At 39.9% G+C, this 22,011-nt stretch overlaps 1 protein-coding gene across 3 annotated transcripts; it reads right to left on the bottom strand.

The window, feature by feature from the left end:
- Positions 1–1,830: 1,830 nt before the first annotated feature.
- Positions 1,831–21,930, bottom strand: CDNF (cerebral dopamine neurotrophic factor). Of its 3 annotated transcripts, none has more exons than XM_042944973.1 (6): positions 21,485–21,556; positions 17,124–17,236; positions 12,795–12,831; positions 9,576–9,703; positions 8,128–8,269; positions 1,831–2,494 (listed from the first exon to the last, which is right to left on the bottom strand). In XM_042944973.1, exons 3-6 carry the CDS (start codon positions 12,808–12,810, stop codon positions 2,316–2,318), a joined length of 465 nt encoding a protein of 154 aa, XP_042800907.1. In that variant the 5' UTR covers positions 12,811–12,831; positions 17,124–17,236; positions 21,485–21,556; the 3' UTR covers positions 1,831–2,315. The 3 variants fall into 3 exon arrangements, with proteins under 3 accessions (XP_042800907.1, XP_042800906.1, XP_042800905.1); XM_042944972.1 differs by lacking the exon at positions 21,485–21,556 and adding an exon at positions 17,878–17,994; XM_042944971.1 differs by lacking the exons at positions 12,795–12,831; positions 17,124–17,236 and having other exon boundaries at positions 21,485–21,930.
- Positions 21,931–22,011: the final 81 nt, after the last annotated feature.

Below are 22,011 nucleotides of genomic sequence, written 5' to 3' on the forward strand. Positions count from 1 at the left end.
AATCAACGGCAGGGTCCACTTAAAGTGTGACAGAGCAGCACAGGCATCACTTAGGGGCTTGTTAGAAAAGCAAAGTCTAGGGGCACCTGGGTGGCTCAGTCAGTTAAACATCCGACTTCGGCTCAGGTCATGATCTTGCAGTTGCTGAGTTCAAGCCCCACATTGGGCTCTATGCTGACAGCTCACAGCCTGGAGCCTGCTTTGGATTCTGTCTTCCTCTCTCTCTGCCCCTCCCCTACCTGTGCTCTCTCTAAAATGAATAAATGTTAAAAAAAATTTTTTTTTTTAAAAGAAAGAGAAGCAGTCTCAGCTCCCCCCCGCGGCCCCCACCCCCCACCCCACGCCCAGGCCTCCTGAATCAGAGTCCACATTTTAACAAGATCCCCCCCACCAGGTGACTTCTGTGCACAGTTGGAAAGTTTCAGTGGCACTAACATAGAGTAAATGCTCTTTGAAAAGCCAGACCAAACATCATGGATTTGAATGAACTGCTGGGCCCTGTTCTTATTACCTAGATTTATATCCTGAAAAAATGACACTGAAAAATATGCCCTGATTTTGAATTCAGACATCAAACTGCTTTCAAATGATAAGTTTCTGTTTTCAAATGATAAGTTTCTCAAAATGCACTAAAGAAAAACAAATATACAGGTTACAAAAAGTAAACACCTAAATTTGGGCTTTTTAAAAATATAATTCATAATAAGGTAGAGTCATTTACACATAATGATCAAGCTGCCGAAATTCAGAAACAGAAACTCTTTTGGCCATGTATTACACTAAAGTTTTTTTATTCTCAATTTTAAGTTACTAACCACCATTTCTCTGACAAGTTCGGTTATGTCCTAGCTGCCTAACTGAAAATTTGTTTAGCTGTGCAGCATTTGAACCTGAAAATTATACTTTCAACATATACATTCAGTCTGGAAAATTTATCCTCCACTCACCAAAATGACTCCCAGTAAGTGCAATTCTTTATTTATCTTTTTAAATTTTTTTCCAGTTTTATTTATTTTTGAGAGAGAGAGCATGAGATGGGGAGAGGCAGAGAGAGAGGGAGACACAGAACCCGAAGCAGGCTCCAGGCTCCAGGCTGTCAGCACAGAGCCCGATGCGGGACTCAAACTCACGGACCGTGAGATCATGACCTGAGCTGAAGTCCAAGGCCCCACCGACTTGAGCCACCCAGGCACCCCTGTAAGCCCAATTCTTTAAATGAGCGAGACATTTTGAATCAGTAAGTCCAGGGAATTTTCAAATACTTTTTTAAAGCAGTATTTTAGATAAAATTTATATACAATAAAATGTCCAGATCTTAATTATACTACTGGATGAGTTTCACAGTCATATTCATCCATGTCACCACCACCCCAGTCAAGATATACGACATTCCCGTCACCCCAGAAAGTTCCCTTGAGCTGCTGTGCAGCCCTTCCCTGCCTCCACCTTCCATGCAGGAGTCAGCCTCTGTACACTGGGGTTCTTGCTCTTAGTGGCCAGAAAATAGAGCCAAGAACGATTTTACAATTGACAGCTGATAAAGAACCATAGAGCTCTATGTTGCCTGCAGGCCCTTTTCCCAGGCTTTAGCCCTCTGGCAAAAGCTTGTCTAACACGTGGTAGAAAGGAGTAGAAAACACCTTGAGCTTGGTTCAATCAACAGCCTGAGCGTTGATACGGTTTGCTGAAACGTTGGCTATACTTGCTTGGATTCTCCATCTATTTGCTTTCGGTAGGTTTAAATAGGTATTCTTTTGGGAAACCCTCATTTCAAGTAGTGCCTCCTGCCCTCCCACATGATACCAAACAGAGCCAGAATGTAGACTGATGTGCAGTTGAAAATACACAGTTTACTCTTCAAAATCTTTTGATTATGCCGTGTTATTGCTTAGGGTTGAAGGTGGGAGTTAGGTAAACCAAACATTGTTCTTTTACCCTAAACCAATATATTTAATTAAAAGTTAGTGCACAGAGGGGGGACCTCTGGGCACTGTTTTCCTTCTTGGACTCAACTTCATCCATTTTTCAGTCGTTCGCGTTTCCCAATTTTAAGGAAACGGACGATGACATACATACAATCCTCCCAAACATTATGAGAAAGGCACTTTCAGGTTTTTGCACACTGCAAATGTAAGATGCCACTGATATTACATTTTAATTACAACCCCCGTAAGCAAGCCTTGATTGGTTGTATTAGCAAAACAAAAAGTATGAGACCACATACAGCGCAGCTCCCGGTTACTCCTAACCCACAAGTCCGTATCCTGCAGAGTCACTGTGTCTCCCATCAAGGGCGCGTGGGCGGCGCCCGAGGGTCAGAGCTCTGATTTGGGGGGCGCCGCTGCATACTTGGGGGCCAGTTCTGTGATCAGATCCACGTAGTCGGTTTTTTCCGCACAGGCTCTGCACTCCTCGCCCCAGCTGCGCAGTATCTGTTTCAGCTCCGCTACTCTCATCTTTGATAGGTCCACTGATGCCAGGTCCAACTGCTTTTCTAAACGACAGAAAGGGGTGGGGGGTGGGGGGGGGAAGCACATTTTTTAAAAAACCAAAACAACTGTGAAACACCTAGAAAGGCCAGTGGTGTTACTTATCTTAGTGCCGACTACCCTTTGTTCCAAAGTGGGAAACACTTCCAATTTCTATGGAAACCAAGATCTACCTAAGGAAAATGTGTTATCTACAAAGCTAGTGGCATCATTTGCGTTCTATTAAACTTGCTCTCCAGGAAATTATAACTTGCTCCAAGACAGGGGCGTGGGTAGCTTTGCGGTATTTGCGACCACTCCATGGCTTCTCAAGATCGTAATTACTAAAACCACTGTGCTGCCTCCTAATCGTTCTTCCCCAGGAAAAAAGAAGGGGATTGATAAACTGCAATGCCTTGGGGTGGCCTTGAGTGTGGCCGATCGAAAGCCCTCCGTCGTAATTAACTAGAAAGTGACGGTTCACTTTCTGTACGAAGATATGTCTGCATTAAAACAGAGGGGCACACCTATTACAAAGCACTGTCAAGAGTTTTTAAATACGAATGCAAAGAAACCAAAACGCGTGAATAAAATTAAGAACATTCTCATTGATCCTTAATTGTTTCGGTTCTCTGCTTGAACTCACTTGGTCCTCTGCCCCTACTGGGATTACAAAATCATCACAGCATTCCTTTCCGGTCCTTTGGGATATACCCACTTCTCTCATGCTAGTGCCTTAGTGCCGGCCAATCTGGTTCCTTACCTTCTTGCTATCGACTCTTGTTAACAACTAACTCCTGGAGAAAGACTACTGTTTTCATTTACAGACTATCTGCAGAAAATGTCAAGAACTCAACTACTTCTCTATTGCCAAACTCAAAAAGAAAAAGAAAAAAAAATAAGCTCATCTATGACATACTCATAATTTCCCCATCAGAAAGAGGAAATTCTTTCCTTCCAGCGGCAAATCCCCTTCCCCCTGCCCCATGACAGGCATGTGCTTGAACATGGATACAATATTTAAGCTTGCTTATTAAACAATTGGTAGCAGCACAGGAGTTTTACAGCTTGACTTCTCTTGAGGAGCCCTTTCCTTTTTCCCTGCATAATAAACACGGCATTTAAAAGCCTTTTAACAACCTAACATAGTGGTCAAGTGATTTATCAAAAATTTCCAGTAAGTGTGCTCAAGTGTAAAAGTGGCACTTTATACTTAGGAATTAATTTAACCAAGGAGGCGAAAGATCTATACACTGAAAACTACAGTACTTTGATGAAATAAATTAAAGAGGACACAAATGGAAAGACATCCCATGTTCATGGATCAGAAGATTAATATTGTTACAATGCCCATCCTACCCCAAGCCATCTACAGATTTAATGCAATCCCTGTCAAAATTCCACTGGCATTTTTCACAAAAAAAAAAAAAAAAAAAGAAAGAAAGAAAGAAAGAAAGAAAGAAAGAAAGAAAAAAAAAAGAAAAAAAAAAAAAACAACAACTCAATCTGTACGGAGACACTAAAGACCTAGATTAGCCAAAGCAATCCTCAGAAAGAACAAAGCTGGAAGCATCACACTTCCTGATTCCAAACCATACTACAAAGCTATAATAAAGCAGGGTGGTACCGGCATAAAAGCAGACACATACACATACCAGTGGAGTAGTATTGATGAGAGAGCATAAGGCAAGCTGAGGGCTGGGCACTACCTAACAATACCCCCTCCCCCCAGGTGGGATATGCGTGATATTCCTCAGGCACTCCTGGCTGCCCAAGAACAAAGGCAAAAAAAAAAAAAAAAAAGCCAGTGGTAGAGCCAGTGATAGAGTTCACAGTCATGCGACATAGGAGTCTCCATCAGTTTATAGATGTTTTAGAAAATTACAAGAAAAAGGCAATCTTATCAATAGCTTAGCCTCCAGAAATCCATAGACTGACTCAGTTTCCTGGAGCATTAACATCACCCTCCCCTCCGCAGTGATATGGGGAACAAAGAAGAAGAAGAAAATATAAATGACATTAAATGTCTTTATAACCTGCAGCCCATTGACAAATACTTGAAGCAAATACAGAGTAGAACATTTCTCCAGGAACTCCCTGGTGTCTTAATGTTAATGCCTTACTAGAGGGAAAATAACCTTAGCTTGACAATAGCAAAGCCTCAGGTATCTTAGGAGTCCTCTTTAGCATATCAACGTCTTTCTGGAGGCCTCCCTTTTGACTTTACCTCCCCCATCTTCATAGTATATAACCAGTCGCTCTTCACAACCCCAATGCAGCTCTATCTGCCCACAGGTCCTGTCCCCATGCTTTAATAAAATCACCTTTTTGCACCAAAGATGTCTCAAGAATTCCTTCTGGGCCATTGGCTCCTGATCCGCACCATCACTCCAAAATCCCATCAGTATCAAAAGCCCAGAAATAAGCCCTTGCATATACGGTCAACTAAGATTTGACAAAGGAGCCAAGAATATGCAATGGGGAAAGAATAGTCTCTTCGATAAATGGTGTTTGGAAAACTGGATAACCACATGAAGAAAAATGAAACTGGACCCTTGGCTTTCACCACTCATGAATATTAACTTGAAATGGATTGAAGAATTAAACATCAGATCTGAAACTATAAAAATCCTGGAAGAAAACCTAGGGAAAGTCTCCTTGATATTGGTCTTGGCAGCGATTTTTTGGATATGACACCAAAGCACAACAACAAAATCAAAAATCAGTAAGTGGGACCATATCAAACTAAAAAGTTTCTGCACAGCCAAGAAGCCATCAACAAAATAAATAACAAGTTATGTAATGAGAGAAAATATTTGAAAATCATATATGTGATAAGGGGTGACTATCCAAAATATATAAAGAACTCATACAACTCTACAGCAAAAAAAATTTAAACAATCTGATCAAAAAATTGGCAGAGGAACTGAATAGACATGGACAGTTTTCCCAAAGAAGACATACAAATGGCCAACAGGTACATGATAAGGTGCTCAACGTCACTAATCATAAGGAACATGCAGAACAACACTACAATGAGATTTCACCTCACACCTGTTAAAATGGCTGTCATCAAAAACCTAAGAGACAGCAAGTATTGGAAATGATTTGGAAAAAATCACCGTTGGTGGTAGTGTAAGTTAGTACAGTCACTATGGAAAATGGTACGGTGGTTCCTTTAAAAATTAAAAGAACTACCAAGTGATTCAGCAATCCCACTTCTAGGTATATATCAAAAGAAAATGAAAACAGGATGTGAAAGAGAGATCTGCACTCTCATGTTCGTTGCAGCATTTTTCAGAGTAGCGAAGATATGGAAACAACCTAAGTGTCAATAGATGAATGGATAAAGAAGATGTGCTCTGTGTCTGTGTTTGATACAAACGTATATACATACAATGAAGTGTTATTCAGCCGTGAGAAAAGAAACGCTGCTCCTTGCAACAATATGAATGGACTTTGAGCACATTATGCTAGGTGAAATAAGACAGAGAAAGACAAATACTCTATGGTATCACTTATACACAGAATGTCAAAAAGCCAGACTAACAGAAACAGAGAGTAGAATGGTGGTTACCAGGGGCTGGGGGGTGGAGAAATTGGCCGAAGAGGTTGGCCAAAGGGTACAAACTCGGGGGATCTAAAATGTACATCGTGGTAATTATGTTAATAACGTTGTATTATACACTTGAAAGTTACTGAGAGAGTGCATCTTAAATGTTCTCATTACAAAAAAGGTATGGTTATCGTAAGGCATGATGGAGGTGTTAGCTAACACAGTGGTGATACTGCAATATATAAGTGTTTCAAATCGACATGGTACATGCCTTAAACTTACACAATGTTTATGTCAATTAAGTCTCAATAAATGAGGAAAAAATAAAAATAAAATAATAAAAGCTGACATTTTCAAACTTTTTTTTATTTGGAGGGTCAGCTACACTCTGTGCTCCCGAGAACGCTTATATTTTTATAGTGATCCCCATTCTTAAAAAAAAAAAAAAAACAAGAAAGAGAGAGAGAGATAGCAAAAACCTTCTTTCGGGTCAAAAACCAAATGACACCTTTCTAATTGAAAACATGATCCACTCTACACTTACCTTGTTTGTTAATTTCATGGCTGACTTAACAAAATACCTTTAAACATAGAAGCTTTGATAGCTCAAATTATTAATATACCACAATTCAAAGACCCTGTTCAATCTCAACTTTCCTGCCAACAATAAGCTGGGAAAGAGAATTTAGAACTAGTAGTCCAGTCAAAATAAATGATTGAAAAAATAAATAAATAAATGATTGAGGGGGAGAAAAAACTTTCTTGCTAGTGTCAGTAGTATCTTTGAGTTTTTCTAGAGAACTTGGCTTCTGGCATTAATTTTAAAACAGGAAAAACTCTGTAACCCTAAAACAGTAAGGAAAATGTTGATACCAAAATTAAAGCTAGTTTATGGCTCCCCAAGGGCCTCTAGTGGCCATCACTGCGAAAACATTAGTAAGTATGTGTTTCTTCTCAATAATATCTGACTGATTTTTCTATTATTCAAGGAGCCAAGTAGGATCCCTTGAATATAGCAGACATTGCTCAAAATACATCTGGCAAATGAAAGAATCAGCATAGTTTGTCCCTTCTGTGAATATTGTTTATATGGACTCAGTGATTCCTGCCTCTACTTCATTACTTGGAAGCCAATAAAAATGGATGCCTTCCCCATAATCACTACCTTGGAGATGAGAGCCTGTCCTTGGCAAAAAAATTGAGAAATAGGTTGCCTTTGGTATCTTCCGAACTTAAACCTAGTTAAAGCCAGCTATGTTGCTCTGGTGCATAGGCATGTTACACAGCTATCTTGGAAAATAAGACCAAGGTAATTCAGAGTTGGATGCTAATTACTTAGGTAGTTTACAATACTACAGTGGATATGCAACATAAAAAAAAAAAAATGACTTAAGCAAAAGAAATGAGTCTCGCCTGGTAGAATCTCAGGTGTTAAGGATAGACTAAGGGAGGGATGGCTTTTATCACACCTATTCAGTGTACCCAAAAGGCTGGCCCAGATACAAATCCTCAGTACTGTGTAAGAATAGATCTATATCTGTGGAATTCATAAGGCCAAGGATACTGTTTTAAATAGGACATCTTCTTCTGTTCTTCACTGTTTATTTTAGGCACCCTCGATAAGGTTACTTCATCAAGCAAAACCTGACTTGATGTGAATAACCTACTTCCTAAAATGTAAACCCGGCAGAATGACAGACGAATCTAGGGGAACAAGTCATAGTCGTATTTAAAACCGCAAAGTCCTGACATCACCTTGGAATCGATGCAGAGTTTTGCCTTAAGAGCTTACTATGAGTAGCTGCTCCCTTTACATTTTGAATTTTTCCTTGACAGACATAGTCGGCCTTGCCTTGGTGAGGTAAGAGATTAAACGTTGCTATCTGGGTTGGCGGTTCTACCTAGTGCTGATTGCGCTTTACTCCTTTCCGTTCCCCCAAAGGAGCTCGGATGTCGCTAGGCACCATTCAGCAGCCCAGCGACCTACTGGCCAGCGGAGAATGCCTTCTCTTCCCACATTCACGTTTTAGAAACAGGGCCCTCGGTGTAGAGAATTGGCAATGCTCTGGACATAGTGGAAAAATACATTTGACTCCATTATACCATATTTCAGCTCACAGATCTGGCTGTCCATCTTCTTAAGCTTCTCACAAATCTTTGTTGCAGGCATATGCACGCTCATTGGGCGAGCGACCTCACTTAGGATCTTTGTGGCTGCATCTTTCGTCGCTCCCAGATAATAGCACTGACGGAGAACAAAGATAATTTAGTGTCGCTGGGTGACGGAAAAAAGTTAATATAGTTCAGAGAAGTGAGAGAGAGGTTAACCTAGTTTTCATGGCCCAGCTATTAAATTTTAACCCCTGCTGACTAAGACACCAGAAAACAAATGATTCCATCCCCGTGATCATGTTAATTAGAAGTGCCCTGCGATTCACACGATGCTCAAAGACTAATAAGGGCTGACACTTGCTAAGTGTTTTCTCTGTGTCAGGTGCTGCTGCTCTCACTGCTCCCGGGGCTTTAAAGGTCTTAACTTAGTGAATTCTCACAACAATCCTGTGAAGTAAGTACTATAATTATCTCCATTTTACACCCAAGCCAACTGAAGGTCACCCAGCTGGCAAGCAGAAGAGACAGAATGGAAAAATCTACCATTGTGGCTCTAGAGTCCATACCCTTCCCCATCATGCTATGCTGCCTTCCCAGCTGCCCAACTTAAGCACTTTCATTTAAAAATATGAAACTTAATGGCACAAATAAATGCTGAGAGGTTTACAATGTGTCAGTGGTGAACAGTCAACAATGCAGATTTAACTGACAAATTGAACACGAAAATTCTAGGCGAAATGAATTGGCCTACAATTGTCTGTAGTGAAGTGAAACACTATGTTGAAATAAGTCATCTTTGTATACTCAGAAAACACCATTATAAAATAATATGAAGAATTAGTTATGAATGATGTTATAAAAATGTTTTGATAGGTTTCACTAATAGTCTTTTTTTTCAATTTTTTTTAAATGTTTTTATTTATTTTTGAAGGAGAGAGAGAGAGACAGAGCATGAGCAGGGGAGGAACAGAGAGGGAGGGAGACACAGAAACCGAAGCAGGCTCCAGGCTCCAAGCTGTCAGCACAGAGCCTGACACGGGGCTCGAACCCACAAACTGTGAGACCATGACCTGAACCGAAGTCGGACACCCAACTGACCGAGCCACCCAGGCACCCCTGTAATAGTCTTGATAAGAAAGAGAAAGTCTACCCACTCAACCCAGGACAGAAATTTGTCATTAGGAATTTGTGTGAATTGACTTAAAACATGGAACTGGTTGCCTATGGTTTATTCAGAAAGCAAAATGAAACCAGATACGTTCTAGATGAAAATACATGAGTACACTTCACTGGAAGATCAATTTCTGCTTGCTATCTACAGTGAACATCCTTGAGGCAAGCATCTAAGCAGGAGACATTAAGACTAAGATGAGAATCGAAGCCATTAACACTTTTCTTCAAGCATAAGGGAAAAAATGAAAGGTGAAAATGTACCATACCAGGCGGTTTTCTTTTCCTTTGACATCCAAGCAAAAGCTGACCAATTCCTTTTCTATGGTGTCCAGGGAAAAGCTGACTCCTCTGGCTATCAGGGAGTTATAGAATCGGTTCAGGAATTCTTTACATACTAGAAGAATCAAAGAAATTATGTATTTATGTTTAATATAACTATTACCACACCTATGTGGGTGTCCCACTCATCAAATAAAAAAGTTAAATATGATTCAACACATTATGACAATGGATTCAAATTGTAAGTAAGAATGGTTTGGGGCCAGGGGCACCTTGGTGGCTCAGTCAGTTAAGTGTCTGGATGTTGCCTCAGGTCATGATCTCATAGTTCATGGAATCAAGCACCACTCTCAGCACAGAGCCTGCTTGGGATTCTCTCTCTTCCTCTCTCTGCCCCTCCCCTGTTTGTGTGCTCTCTCTCTTTCTCTCAAAATAAATAAATAACCATTAAAAAAAAAAAAAAAAGAATGGTTTGGGGCCTATAGCTATTAACTTAGTATTGGGCCTTGAATAATACTTATTGAATCAATAAATGAATCAATCTTTGGAATCAAGTTGAACCTAAAATGAGAATTTTCCCTCAAAATTTAACCCTTAAAGAAAATATAGCTTTATGTAGGATATGATGCTTGGGACAGCTTTGTTTAAAGCACAGAGGAAAACCTGAATACATATCTTATATGAAACCCCTTGGTCGTCTGCATATGTCTGTATGTTCTATCATCATGGACCTACATGAAACTCCAAACTGAACAATCATATTCAATCTCAGCATCCAGAGCCAGCGAAGGGGTGGAGGGAGCTGAGAAGTGGCACAGGCAACAACAACAACCGTACTTAAGGTTGTACTTAACAGGTGTTAGCACTGTTCGAATGTATATTATTAACCCATTCAAGTCTCACAACAAAGTGTGGATATAATTGCATTACTATCCTTATTTTACAGATGAGATAGCTGAGTCAAAGAGTGGTCAGTTAACTTGCCTAATAAGTGCTAGAGAGGGAATGAAATCCCTGCTCATCTGACCTGGGCCCTACACACTTAGCCAGTAGGTACCTCTGCCCTAGGAGGAAGCTGCTTTCCATGTGGCTTTCTCAGATGGGGCAAGTGTCTGGTCCAAGTAGGAAAGAAGAAAATGGAGGCCAGAAGCTTATGCTGGAAAACAGTGGCACTAGATTCAGAAAGAATTCTAGAGAGGGGCGCCTGGGTGGCTCAGCCGGTTGAGCGTCCAACTTCAACTCAGGTCATGGTTTTGCAGTTTGTGAGTTCAAGCTCCGCGTCGGGCTCTGTGCTAACAAACAGCTCAGAGCCTGGAGCCTGCTTCAGATTCTGTATCTCTCTCTCTCTCTCCCCCTCCCCTGCTCATTCTCTACCTCTCTTTGTCTCAAAAATAAATAAATGTTAAAAAAGAAAACTTAAAAAAAGAGAGAATTCTAGAGAAACATACTAAGGAAGAGTGGAGAGTGCTAAGGCCCTGGGTGCTCTCTATCCCTCTCTTGATTCATGGTATTAACAAAAACCAGGTAATGTGCTCTGTCCCCCATCCCTAATAATCAAGTGTCTGATTATCTAGCGGTCTGGTAAATGAGGCAAGATCTACCGATCACCCTAATATACAAACTAGACACCTAGTGTAGTTTAAACTATTGCATTTGATTAAGTTAATTTTTTTAATAAATATTTATTGAGCATCCTATGTACAAAGCACTTTAAGAGCCCCGCTAAAAGATAAAATGCAGGAAGAAGGAGGCAAAATCCAGAAAGGAGAAACACATCACAAGAAGTAATGTGAGAAAAGAGAATGGCAAGTGGGAGAAAAATCTAAATCAAGATTAACTATGTAAACAATAATAATGAGCATGTAGGGGTATAAACATAGGGTAAAATCCAAATGCAGGACAATCCCAACACATAAGATGGAAAATAAAGGAGAATTCATGTGAAACTTCCTAAGATCCTTTACCACCCAGGAAGAGGGTAGAGAAACATTCTGGTTAAGTCATAATAATTTTTAGCCAACTAATCATGTTAACAATGTAAGGGTAATAACTAAAAGTATAAGTAATATAAAGATTACTTTCAGATCAGTATTGGTGCAGGGCATGGGGAAGGATTGTTAAAACATTTATCAGTCCACTAGAAGGCAGGAAAGAGAAAGAAAGAAAGAAAGAAAGAAAGAAAGAAAGAAAGAAGCACAATAAGTTTTTAAATACTCACAAAATTAAGTAGGAGAAAAACATCCAAATATATCACTGATTACAATAAGTATGAATGTATTAAACTCTCCTTTTTAGAACAGGATTTTTCAGAGTAAAACTATTAAAAATTCAATTATATGCTGAATATAAGAGTCACGTAAAAAGTATGAGGCTACAGCAAAGAGTTTGAAAAAACAAAAAACAACAAAATTGAAGAAACTTTAAAAATAAAAAGATATGCCTGAAAAAGGCTAACCAAAATCTACTTTAGCTCTGTAAAGCACTTTTTGAGAATAACAACAGTCACTACTAATCAGAAAATGAAGCACTTACCAGAAATACCAAAAAAATAAATAAAGTTCTGAACTAATGAATAGCCAATAACATAGCCTAATAATATAGAAAATCCTTATAGAATTATAAGAAGAAATTGACAAATTCACAATAAAAATAGATGGTTGAACACTCTCTCAGCAATTATTTGATCAAATCGACCAAAAGTTAATAAGGACATTAAACATTTGAGCACTATTCACAAATTTGACCTTATAACATATAGAACTCTTCTCCCCCAAATTAGAGAAATTCTTATGAAGAAAATATGCAATATTCACATTAATTTGCCAGGTAGTAAGCAAAAAAGCAGGTCTCAACAAGTACCAAAAACTCTGTACCAAGCAGGCCACCTTCCCTGAATATAATTAGAAATCAGTAACAAAAATAACATGATACAACTCAGTGTCCATCCTCTTGTATGCCTGGAAATTTTTTAAATACACACTTCTAACTAACCCATGGGTCAAAGAAAAAGTAGTGATAGGAATGTCCAATTTTTAGTACTTAATTCCAATAAAAATGCTGTATATAAAACTTAAGGACTATAGTTAAGTCAGTACTTCTAAGGAAATTCATAACATAAAGTATGTATCTTTCAGTAAAAAAAATGGAAAATTAATGATTAAGCATTCAACTTAAGTTTTTAAAAGAAAACCAAACCAATAGACTACCTGATGTAGTTAACATGTTCAGAGATGATTTTCAGTTCTATCAGGAAAAAAAAATGTGAAGATAAATTAATGATTGAAATAAAAATTATTCAAAGAAAAATTGAGGCTAGTTTCAATTCAAGGGGAGAAAGATGTTCATGGAAGATGAAATCCTGGTGCACTAGATAACTCACCTGTGAATGATATTTACGTGGGCACAACAATATAAACCCTGAGATTTATTTTTATCCAAAATGGTGATATAAATGTATGTAAAATGGGGGCGCTTGGGTGGTTCAGTCGGTTAAGTGTCCAACTCTTAATTTCAGCTCAGGTCATGATCTCATGGTTTGTGGGAATTGAGCCCTGAATCAAGCTCCTCACTGACAGCACAGAGCCTCCTTGGGATTCTCTCTCTCTCTCTCCCTCTGGCTTCTCCCACCCACCGTTTCTCTCTCTCTCTCTCAAAATAAATAAACATTTAAAAAATGTATATAAGATGGGGGAATGGGTGTGCAGGAGACAGACGTGGGTGGGTATAATAGATCTAGAACTTCATTTTCCATAGGTAACTAAAACTGCAAACCTGAAAAAGAACACTTTGAGCAGTTTAGTTAGATTAATAAAGATATGTGTCAGGGACATCTGGGTGGCTCAATCTGTTAAGCATCCGACTCTTGATCTCAGCTCAGGTCATGATCTCACAGTTTGTGAGTTCGAGCCCCATGTCAGGACAGAGCCTGCTTGGGATTCTCTTTCTCCCTCTCTTCTGCCCCTCCCCCCCCCCAACTAAATAAATAAACTTTAAAAAATAAAAATAATAAAATTAGAATAGTAATGCAATTTATTATATGATCATCTCAATAGATGTGTATGTGTTTGATTAAATCCAGTTTTGGCTCATGATTAAAGTATGACACATACAGACACATAGCAAACTCAGACTAGAAAAAAACTACATTAAGTTGACAAAGTATGTCCACAAAAACTCTACAGCAAGTGTCCTACTTAGCAATAAAATGATCCTTTATCAACACTTGTATTCAATATAGAACTGGATGTCTTAGCTCACAGAACAAATGTTTATTTAGAAAGGAAAAAAATTTTATCATTTGCAAATTATATGATTGTCTCTGTAGAAAAACATTCTTAATAAGGAGAACATTATGCAAAATTGCTGAATTTCAGAGTGATAAGAAGACATGATGAGGAAACTGCAAATTTAAAATAAGGTATAATTTACAATCATGATAAAAATTCTAGTGTAACCAGGAATAAATTTAATGAAATGTATCAAAGCTTTAGAGGAAAAATTACAAAACTTGATCAAAACTTTAAAGTAGACCTCAGAAATGAGAAGATAAAGCCTTGTTGTTCATGGATGGAAAGATTCAATATTATGGAGGATAATCATTTTTTTAATGTTTATTTATTTGGAGAGAGAGAGAGAGAGCACACGCACACCAGCAGGGAAGGGGCAGAGAGAGAGGGAGAGAGAGAATCCCAAGCTCCATGCTCAGCAAGGAGCCCAATGCAGGGCTCAATCTCACAGCCACAAGATCATGACCTGAGCCGAAATCAGGAATCAGATGCTCCACCAACTGAGCCACGCAGGCACCCTTAGAGGGTAATTATTTTTAAATAAATCTGTACATTTCACGTTATTCCAATCAAACCCCCAATAGGACTTTTATAGATTTGACAACCTGGTCCAAAAATACATACGAAGAAACAAGAGCAAATCAAAGCCAAGAAGTGTTTGAAGAAGAAAAAAAGGGGGGAGTTGGTGGAGTAGACGTTATCAGATATCAAGATTCATTTCTAGAGCTACAGCACTGAAAACACTGTGGGAATGGCACAGAAACAGACCAAGAGAATTAGTATAGAAACAGATGCACAAATAGAGTCTAGAAACAAATAGACACCTTTAGAGGAGGTTGGTATAGGATGGAAGTGATGCTAAAAATCAATGGATGGAAAAAATGGACTAGTCAATAAATGATATTAAGACAACTTACTGCGGAAAAAGATAAGACTTAGATCTCTACCTAAAACGACACACGAACCTGAACCCCAGGTGAATGAATAGAGATTTATATGGGAAGAGCAACACTACAAAACCTCTAGAAGAAAAACCAGGGAAGCATCTTCATGACATTAGCATGGAGAAAGATTTCTTAAAGGTCCCAAAACACAGATCATACATTTGGTGACAGCAAAATTGAACACTTTTGTAATGCCAAAAAAATCATAAACAAAAGATAAGACAGGCCACCAGCTGGAGGAAGATATTTACAACTTCTATAACTGACTAAAGATTAATATCTAGAAGACATGAAAAATCCCTATGGTCATATTCTTAGGTCCAGTCATTACCAATGAATATAACCTCTATAATCTCAGCTGAAACGTCCCGTTGTCTGACCATCACCTCCTATCCTCCCAGCTCATGTCCTCTAACACCCAACACCCACCCACACATACAATCCATTGATTTTTCCACCTTGTCACCACGCTTCCTTACCCAGCTTAGGTTCTATGGTCAACAGTGTAATTGCTCCTTTGCACACAAATTCAACTCCCTTGCATCTCCCTCCCTTGCTGTATGCACCCAGCAAAACCCCAACCCTGGTTCAAACCATCTCTCCACCCAGTTTGTACCTATGCTGGCTGCACGTGGCTGGAGGAAATAACACAGTGGTGTCCACTGGTCTTGCTTTAAATTCATGACCACTAACTTCCAGTGAGCCATCAGAGCTACTCAACAACCCTACTCCATTGACCATTCTCACACTACATCCCACACCCCAAGGGATGATTGCAAAGCTTCTCTCTCCTCAAACCTTGTCTGATACCTCCACTCCCACCTCATGATCCTACATCCTATTTCTCTGAGAGGACAAAAGCAACAGGAGGGAACTCTCCTGCTTCTGCCACCACACCTACCACACCTGTCCTTGCATGTTCTATCTTAATTCTGTGAATGAGCTTTGCCAAACCTGCTACTTGCCGAGGAGATCCTATCAACTCCCTGCTCCTGCGTTCTGGCCTCTCCCTCCGGTCTCCTTTCCCATTGGCCCACGACATGCTGTTACTTCTCACATCTTAAAAACAACAAGAAACTCTCCCAACACCACATCCCCCGTCACCACAAAATACCACCCGATTCCCCCACTTGTCTTTAACAAAAACGCTTAAAGAATGTTTGTGGTTTCCAAGTCTCTCCTCTCTTCCTCTCCCTGACACTCCCCACACCTAGTTTAAAGTCAATGAGTTATAAAAGGTTTGTTGTGAACAACAGAGTCCTTGACCTCCCCTTCACACTTGATTATTTCTTTGCTGCTTATTTTGTCCTGCATGACACTTAGAGTCACTTGAAATGTATTTGTGGAGATTATTTGAGACCGAAAATGAAGATGCCTTACGTCCATAAAGGGATTGTGTTCATATTTATCAGGCTTAGGAGCCACTAGCTGGGGAATACTTTAAACTAAATGGATAGCTTGATAATTTTTTGGACCCCTGATGTGAATTTTTCTAATGTTTACTTATTTTTGAAACAGAAAGAGAGCGCAAGCAGGGGAGGGGCAGAGAGAGACAGAAACACAGAATCCGAAGCAGGCTCCAGGCTCCAAGCTATCAGCACAGAGACTGACATGGGGCTCGAAACCCCGAACCACGAGATCATGAGTTAAGCCGAAGTCGGACGCTTAACCGACTGAACCATCCATGTGAATTTTAGCTGTAAACCCAACGGAGAACATCTTGTGATTATAATCTCTCAGAAATATATTTATTCCTTTCTTCTCTTCTGGTCAGTGTCAAGGAAATTTTCCTTACAGTCTCTGTGGGCAGGGATGGGTTAGATTTATTGTTTGTCTGAGGGAGTAACGCTTTGGAAACCCCAGATTAACAGAGAAGAACATCCCAGTAGACTCCCCCTTTAAAACAAGTCTTGGGCTTTGACTTCTGTCCTCCTCATACCAAAGATTAGCTTTACTTTGGCCAGTGTCATCCAGGCAAAATGACCATAAACTCCGTTTACCATTCAGGATTGCTTCTTCCCCTTTAATTTTGCCCTAGCAAGTCTTTTTATCATGTCAGCTCTTTGTTCCTTTATGATATTTTTATATTTGCTCCTGCATTGTTAGAATTTCTTGGCCAGAGGATTGCTATAATCTGACCCACTGAATTCCCAACATTCTAACCAGATTCTTTAAAAATATAAGTCAAATTATGCTACTGCATCCACTCAAAACCTTCCTATGGTTTTCCATATCACTCAGAGTCTAATCCAGTCTTTAGATTGTCCCGCAGGCCCTGATGACCCGACTTTCTACTGCTTCTCACCCCTCAGCTTCTGTCACCTCTCCCACTGACGCCATATTGCTCTGTCCTCAGTGAAGCACTCAATTGGATGTGAGGCATGTATTTTTTGGGTGAATAAAAGAGCTCCTGCATATCTGTAAGAAAAACACAGTCCAGTAGGGAAAAGTTAAGTTGGAAATACATATAACTTATCACCCAGCAATTCTTGTTCTTTGACCTAGAGAAATCATCACATATGTGCTCAGGGAGACATGTATAAGAATATTCAGAGCACCGTTGCTTAAAATTATGTAAAAGTGGGAAGAACCTAACAGAACCTCAGAGAGAGAATAGTTACACAAGCTGTATTTCACTCAAAAAGTGGAATTCTAGAGACAAGTTAAAAAGAATGAACCACATCTATAGTTATTAATGTACATAACTGCCCCAAAATAATGTTGAGTGAAAAAAGTTGCACATAAGTATGTACAATGTACAATCATATACATGTAAGATCACAAAAAATTACATAGATTATTTGTGGATACATACATTTATAGTAAAAGCTCTTTAAAAATGGGAAAGAAAGTCACGTTAAGTTCAGAACAGACATTTCTCCTGGAAAGGATGGAAAGAAAACGGTAGCTAAAGCCATTGTATTTTATTTTTTTAAAGACAGAGAATGGTAGCAAATGTAGCGAATTATTAACATTTAATCAATCTAGATCCTAAGTATATGTTATATAAATGTTTTCTGTATGTTTGAAATATTTCTGAATTTATGTTAAAAACTCACCACAATATCTTTGACTCTCACAAAAATCCCCAACATGCTCAATACAATATCTGGTAATATTGGGACACCCGTGTGGCTCAGTCGATTAAGCGTCCCACTTCGGCTCAGGTCGTGATCTCACAGTTCATGAGTTCGAACCCTGCATCAGGCTCTGTGCTGACAGCTCGGAGCCTGGAGCCTGCTTCAAATTCTGTGTTTCCCTCTCTGGCTGCTTCTCCCCCGTTCATGCTCTGTCTCTCTCTCAAAAATAAATAAACATTAAAAAAATTTTTAATTATTAAAAACATTTGGTAGTATTAATGAAATTGAATTTAGAATTTTAAAGTGTCATCACAGATCAATTAAGCAATTATCAGTCAGGGCCCAAAAGGAAAAAACAGTATTTTAAAAATAGCATAATGCCACCTGCAGGAAAAGAGCTACAATTTTTTCAGAAAGATAATGATAAATGTTTAGAGTCAGTTTAGTGGAATAAACTACCAGTGGGCTAGAAACATTATTTTCAACAGTTCCATCCACACCTTCTAAAACTGAAGTCAATCCCACATTATTTGCTTGATTTGGGAGGGGAAAAAATTAAAAAGACACCAGATTAGTCTTGGTGCAAGGCTAAGGGAGAATTACTATCTACAAACATAACACATGTTATGAGGAGTTAAGAGTTTTAAGAATAGCCAGAACTTCCTAAATAATTTGTATACAACTTCATTGTTCCAATTTTATTTGTAAAATTTCCTTAAATAATTTAGTTCCCAACACCACACCAGAAAGGAGTATAGGTAGTAATTCAGTGCATGGGGCTCGGAAGCCAGACCCGCTGGGTCCAAATCCTGGCTTTACTAATTACTAGCTGTGTGACTTTGGGTCTTTCACTGTTGAATCATCTGACAATCTCATTGCCATTCCTATGAAGGTCATCAGTCTTTTTTCTCTGGCTGTGTTTGAGATTTTCTCTTTTTTTCCTTCTTTCTCTCCCAATGATTCATTTGGAGACAATTTCTTCAATCTTTTTACTAATTCTTTTATCAGCTATATTTCATCTGCTGTTAATCCCTTCAATTTCTATTTGTAGATGTTTAATCTGGTATTTTTCCAAATATGGGTGGACATTTTAAATAGTCTTTTACCCTTTATTCATATGTTCAGTCCCTTCCTTTCTTTCTTTAAACATCATAAATGTATTTTCTATTCTGTGCCTGATAATTCCAGTACCTGAAGCCTTTCCACTAATCTCTGCGTTGTGTCTCCCACTAGTCTCCACTTTTCTGAATGTGAGCTTTATTTTTTAGACTTTGACTCTCAGAATTATTTGCAGACTGGGCTAAAGGTGGATTCCTACAGGCAAGAGCAACATCTGCTGATGCCTGCTTAACATCCCTTTAAAGTAAAATTTCAGTTTGAGATGCTTCAGACTACTCAGGTTGTGTGCATTTGGGCCTCCATGCATTTGCAGGCTATGTTGTGATTATGAGTTATCTGGACACATTTTTGTTTTCCCTTTTGGTACAAAGTTCAAGAACCACAAGTCCTTTTAGTCTCTAATGATGGGGGTAGAGTTGTGGTTATTTCCAGGTCACCTTGTAAAATGAAGGTCTAACTCTTTGGGGTTCCAAATGAATTGGGGGAGAACCTACTATTACATTCCTACCTTGGGAAGGTCCTGGGCTTTGTCTTCATTCTCTTTATTTTACCAAAGCCATGAAAACCTAAATTAAGATTGTCTAGGTAACAAATGCCCTCATGGCAAAAGCCATCTTTCTGCTCCTTTTCCTTCTTTTAGTTTCCACTTCCACCTTGGCTTTGGCCTCTGGGTATGCCTTACTAAGGTACACTTAAAAAATATTTTTACATTTTTATTTTATCCAGTGTTTTCAGCTAGAGGAACAGTCATGTTCTCTTTTAGAGCTTGAAGTCCTACTTGTTCTTAACGCTGTTAATAGGAACAGAACATTAAATAGAACAGCCTCTCATTCATGTTTTTAACAAATATTCATTGAGCAATTATTAAGTACCAGACGGTGGTCTAGGCTGTTGAAAAACAAAGTCCTTACCCTCAAGGATTACATTCTGGGGGAATAAATAAAAGTATCTTGTGGCTGCGAAGAAAAAGAAACATGGTAATGAGGATAGAGGGTGACAAAGTCATACTATTATCCTAAATGGATGGCCAAAGAAAACCTCTTAGATAAACTATTTGAGCAGAGACCTTAGTTAAGGGAGAGAAAAAATTAGTGGACTGCCTGGGGTAGAACTCTCCAGGCAGGGCAGTGCAAAGGCTTTACTGCAGGAGTGACCTGGGTGGGTCCAAGAACAGTCAGGGCACCAGACTGGTGGAAGCAGACTGAGCAAGAGGGGCAAAGACAGTAGAAAATGAGGTCTAGTCAGACACGCAATAATCACAATATGCTTTAATAAATCCAGGAAAGATGGCATAAGCTTCACATTTAATAAGTCCAGATGCTCTGGCTTATCTGAAATGTTTTCAGGTAGACACTCCAGAAATTAAATCGGTAAGTAATCAAATCAGTTGTTAATGTCTCACAAATTCTGCTTTAAATGTACAGGACACAGTTATAAGAGATCTTTAAGCAAAATTATAACCTAGCTGAACAATTATCTATATCTATACAAAGTTTTAAAATAACATCGTGTAGATCTTTTAAATTTCTGAAGAGAAGTTTAATTATTGCAGGGCCGACATAAAACTGGACTCCAACCCTTAAGACTTCATTAAGTTACTATACAAACTACGGTCATCCAGTATTCAGTGTATATTGTGACCCTATAATTTCCTGGTAAGTAGGGATAGAGTCCCAAGGTCATAAACAAGTGAGAATATACACTTATATAAACTATTTCAGTGAATGAAAAATGGAAGTGTTACAGTAGACCAGAAGCAAGGGGCTAGCATAGCTAGCATAGCTATTATCTTCTTTGATCTTGTTAACCACCCTCTGAAGTAGGTATTAGCGCTCTGATTTTGCAAGGGAGAGGCATGGGGGGCGGGGGGGCGGGGGGTGCACAACCTAGATTCACGTGTCCAGACTGCAAGTGCACAGCTGAGGTTCTGCCAACAGAAAAGGAATCATTGCTGGGTATTCCTCTTCAGGAGTTAATGTACTCCTTTGTAAAGCAACTTTTCTCTGTAAAGCCCTAAACAAACGTTAGTTACGTTCTCTGGTTTAAGCCACCTCAACTCAATTACAGACAATTTAGCGTTTTATTTTTCTTTTGGGAATCAGACATTTAAATTTGAAAGACATCTGTGCAGGGAGAGGCCAGTCGCGCCCGTCAGCTGCAGCAGAACCAATGCAGCGTCAGGGTCTTCGGAAGCTAGGGGGTCTGCACAAGATCTAATCCAAATCCAAACCCTCCACCTTTGACCGCAGTTCAATAACCTCAAAACCAGAACGCGGCCTCAAGGTATCACTGGGCCAGGATCGAAGTTTTGCCCAGGCTTGGGAGAAGGCGATGGGAAACCAGGAACTGGGCCTACATTTCCGGAGTTAAATGTTATTTATAGCCCAGGCCGGGAGAAGCCAAAGCCGACAACAGCTGCGCTGCAGCGCGGTGCCACCGCCATGCAAGCAGGTCTCACACCGCTCACCTTCACAGTCGGCCCCGGCCTCCTGGCCCAGCACCGGCCCCAGGTTAGAGACCCAAAGCCCGGCATAAAAGGCCACCATCGCGGCTGGGCCCGCGCACCGCATGCTGAGCCAGCCGCTCCAAACGCCTCGCCACCTGCGTCCACCAACAGCCACGCTGCTGTCGGCCCGGGCTGTTACAGGACGCAGAAGAGCCCGGCTAGTGGTTGGGAAAAAAATCTGCCCGGAGTTGCTAGGACAAGTGACGCAACTCAATCGGCAGTTTCCATTGGCTTCCAGGAAAGGGCCTAGAAAGAGTCCGCGCCCCTTCCAGTCCCTCCCTCACTGGAGCATGCGCACTATCGCCCACGCTGTGCTTTTCCGGTAGGGCGGGGGATTGGGGGACGCACTGAAGCTATTCGCAGACAGTCCGAGAGGAAAGGCGAAACCTTCACGCTGATTGGCGGCGACGCGGGAGGCCGGGGCGGATGGACGGGACGCAGTGGGCGGGCGGGAACGTGAAATTTCCGCGGTGCCTGATGGGGCTGTT

The sequence above is a fragment of the Panthera leo genome, chromosome B4, assembly GCF_018350215.1.
Source record: "Panthera leo isolate Ple1 chromosome B4, P.leo_Ple1_pat1.1, whole genome shotgun sequence".
Classification (NCBI taxonomy): domain Eukaryota; kingdom Metazoa; phylum Chordata; class Mammalia; order Carnivora; family Felidae; genus Panthera; species Panthera leo.

Coding starts and splice junctions, on each gene's coding strand:
- CDNF (XM_042944971.1), bottom strand. CDS start 21,587: ATGCGGTGCGCGGGCCCAGCCGCGATGGTGGCCTTTTATGCCGGGCTT. Junction 9,704..21,484: donor GGCCGGGGCCGACTGTGAAG/GTGAGCGGTGTG, acceptor TGATTCTTCTAG/TATGTAAAGAATTCCTGAAC. Junction 8,270..9,575: donor AAGGAAAAGAAAACCGCCTG/GTATGGTACATT, acceptor GTTCTCCGTCAG/TGCTATTATCTGGGAGCGAC.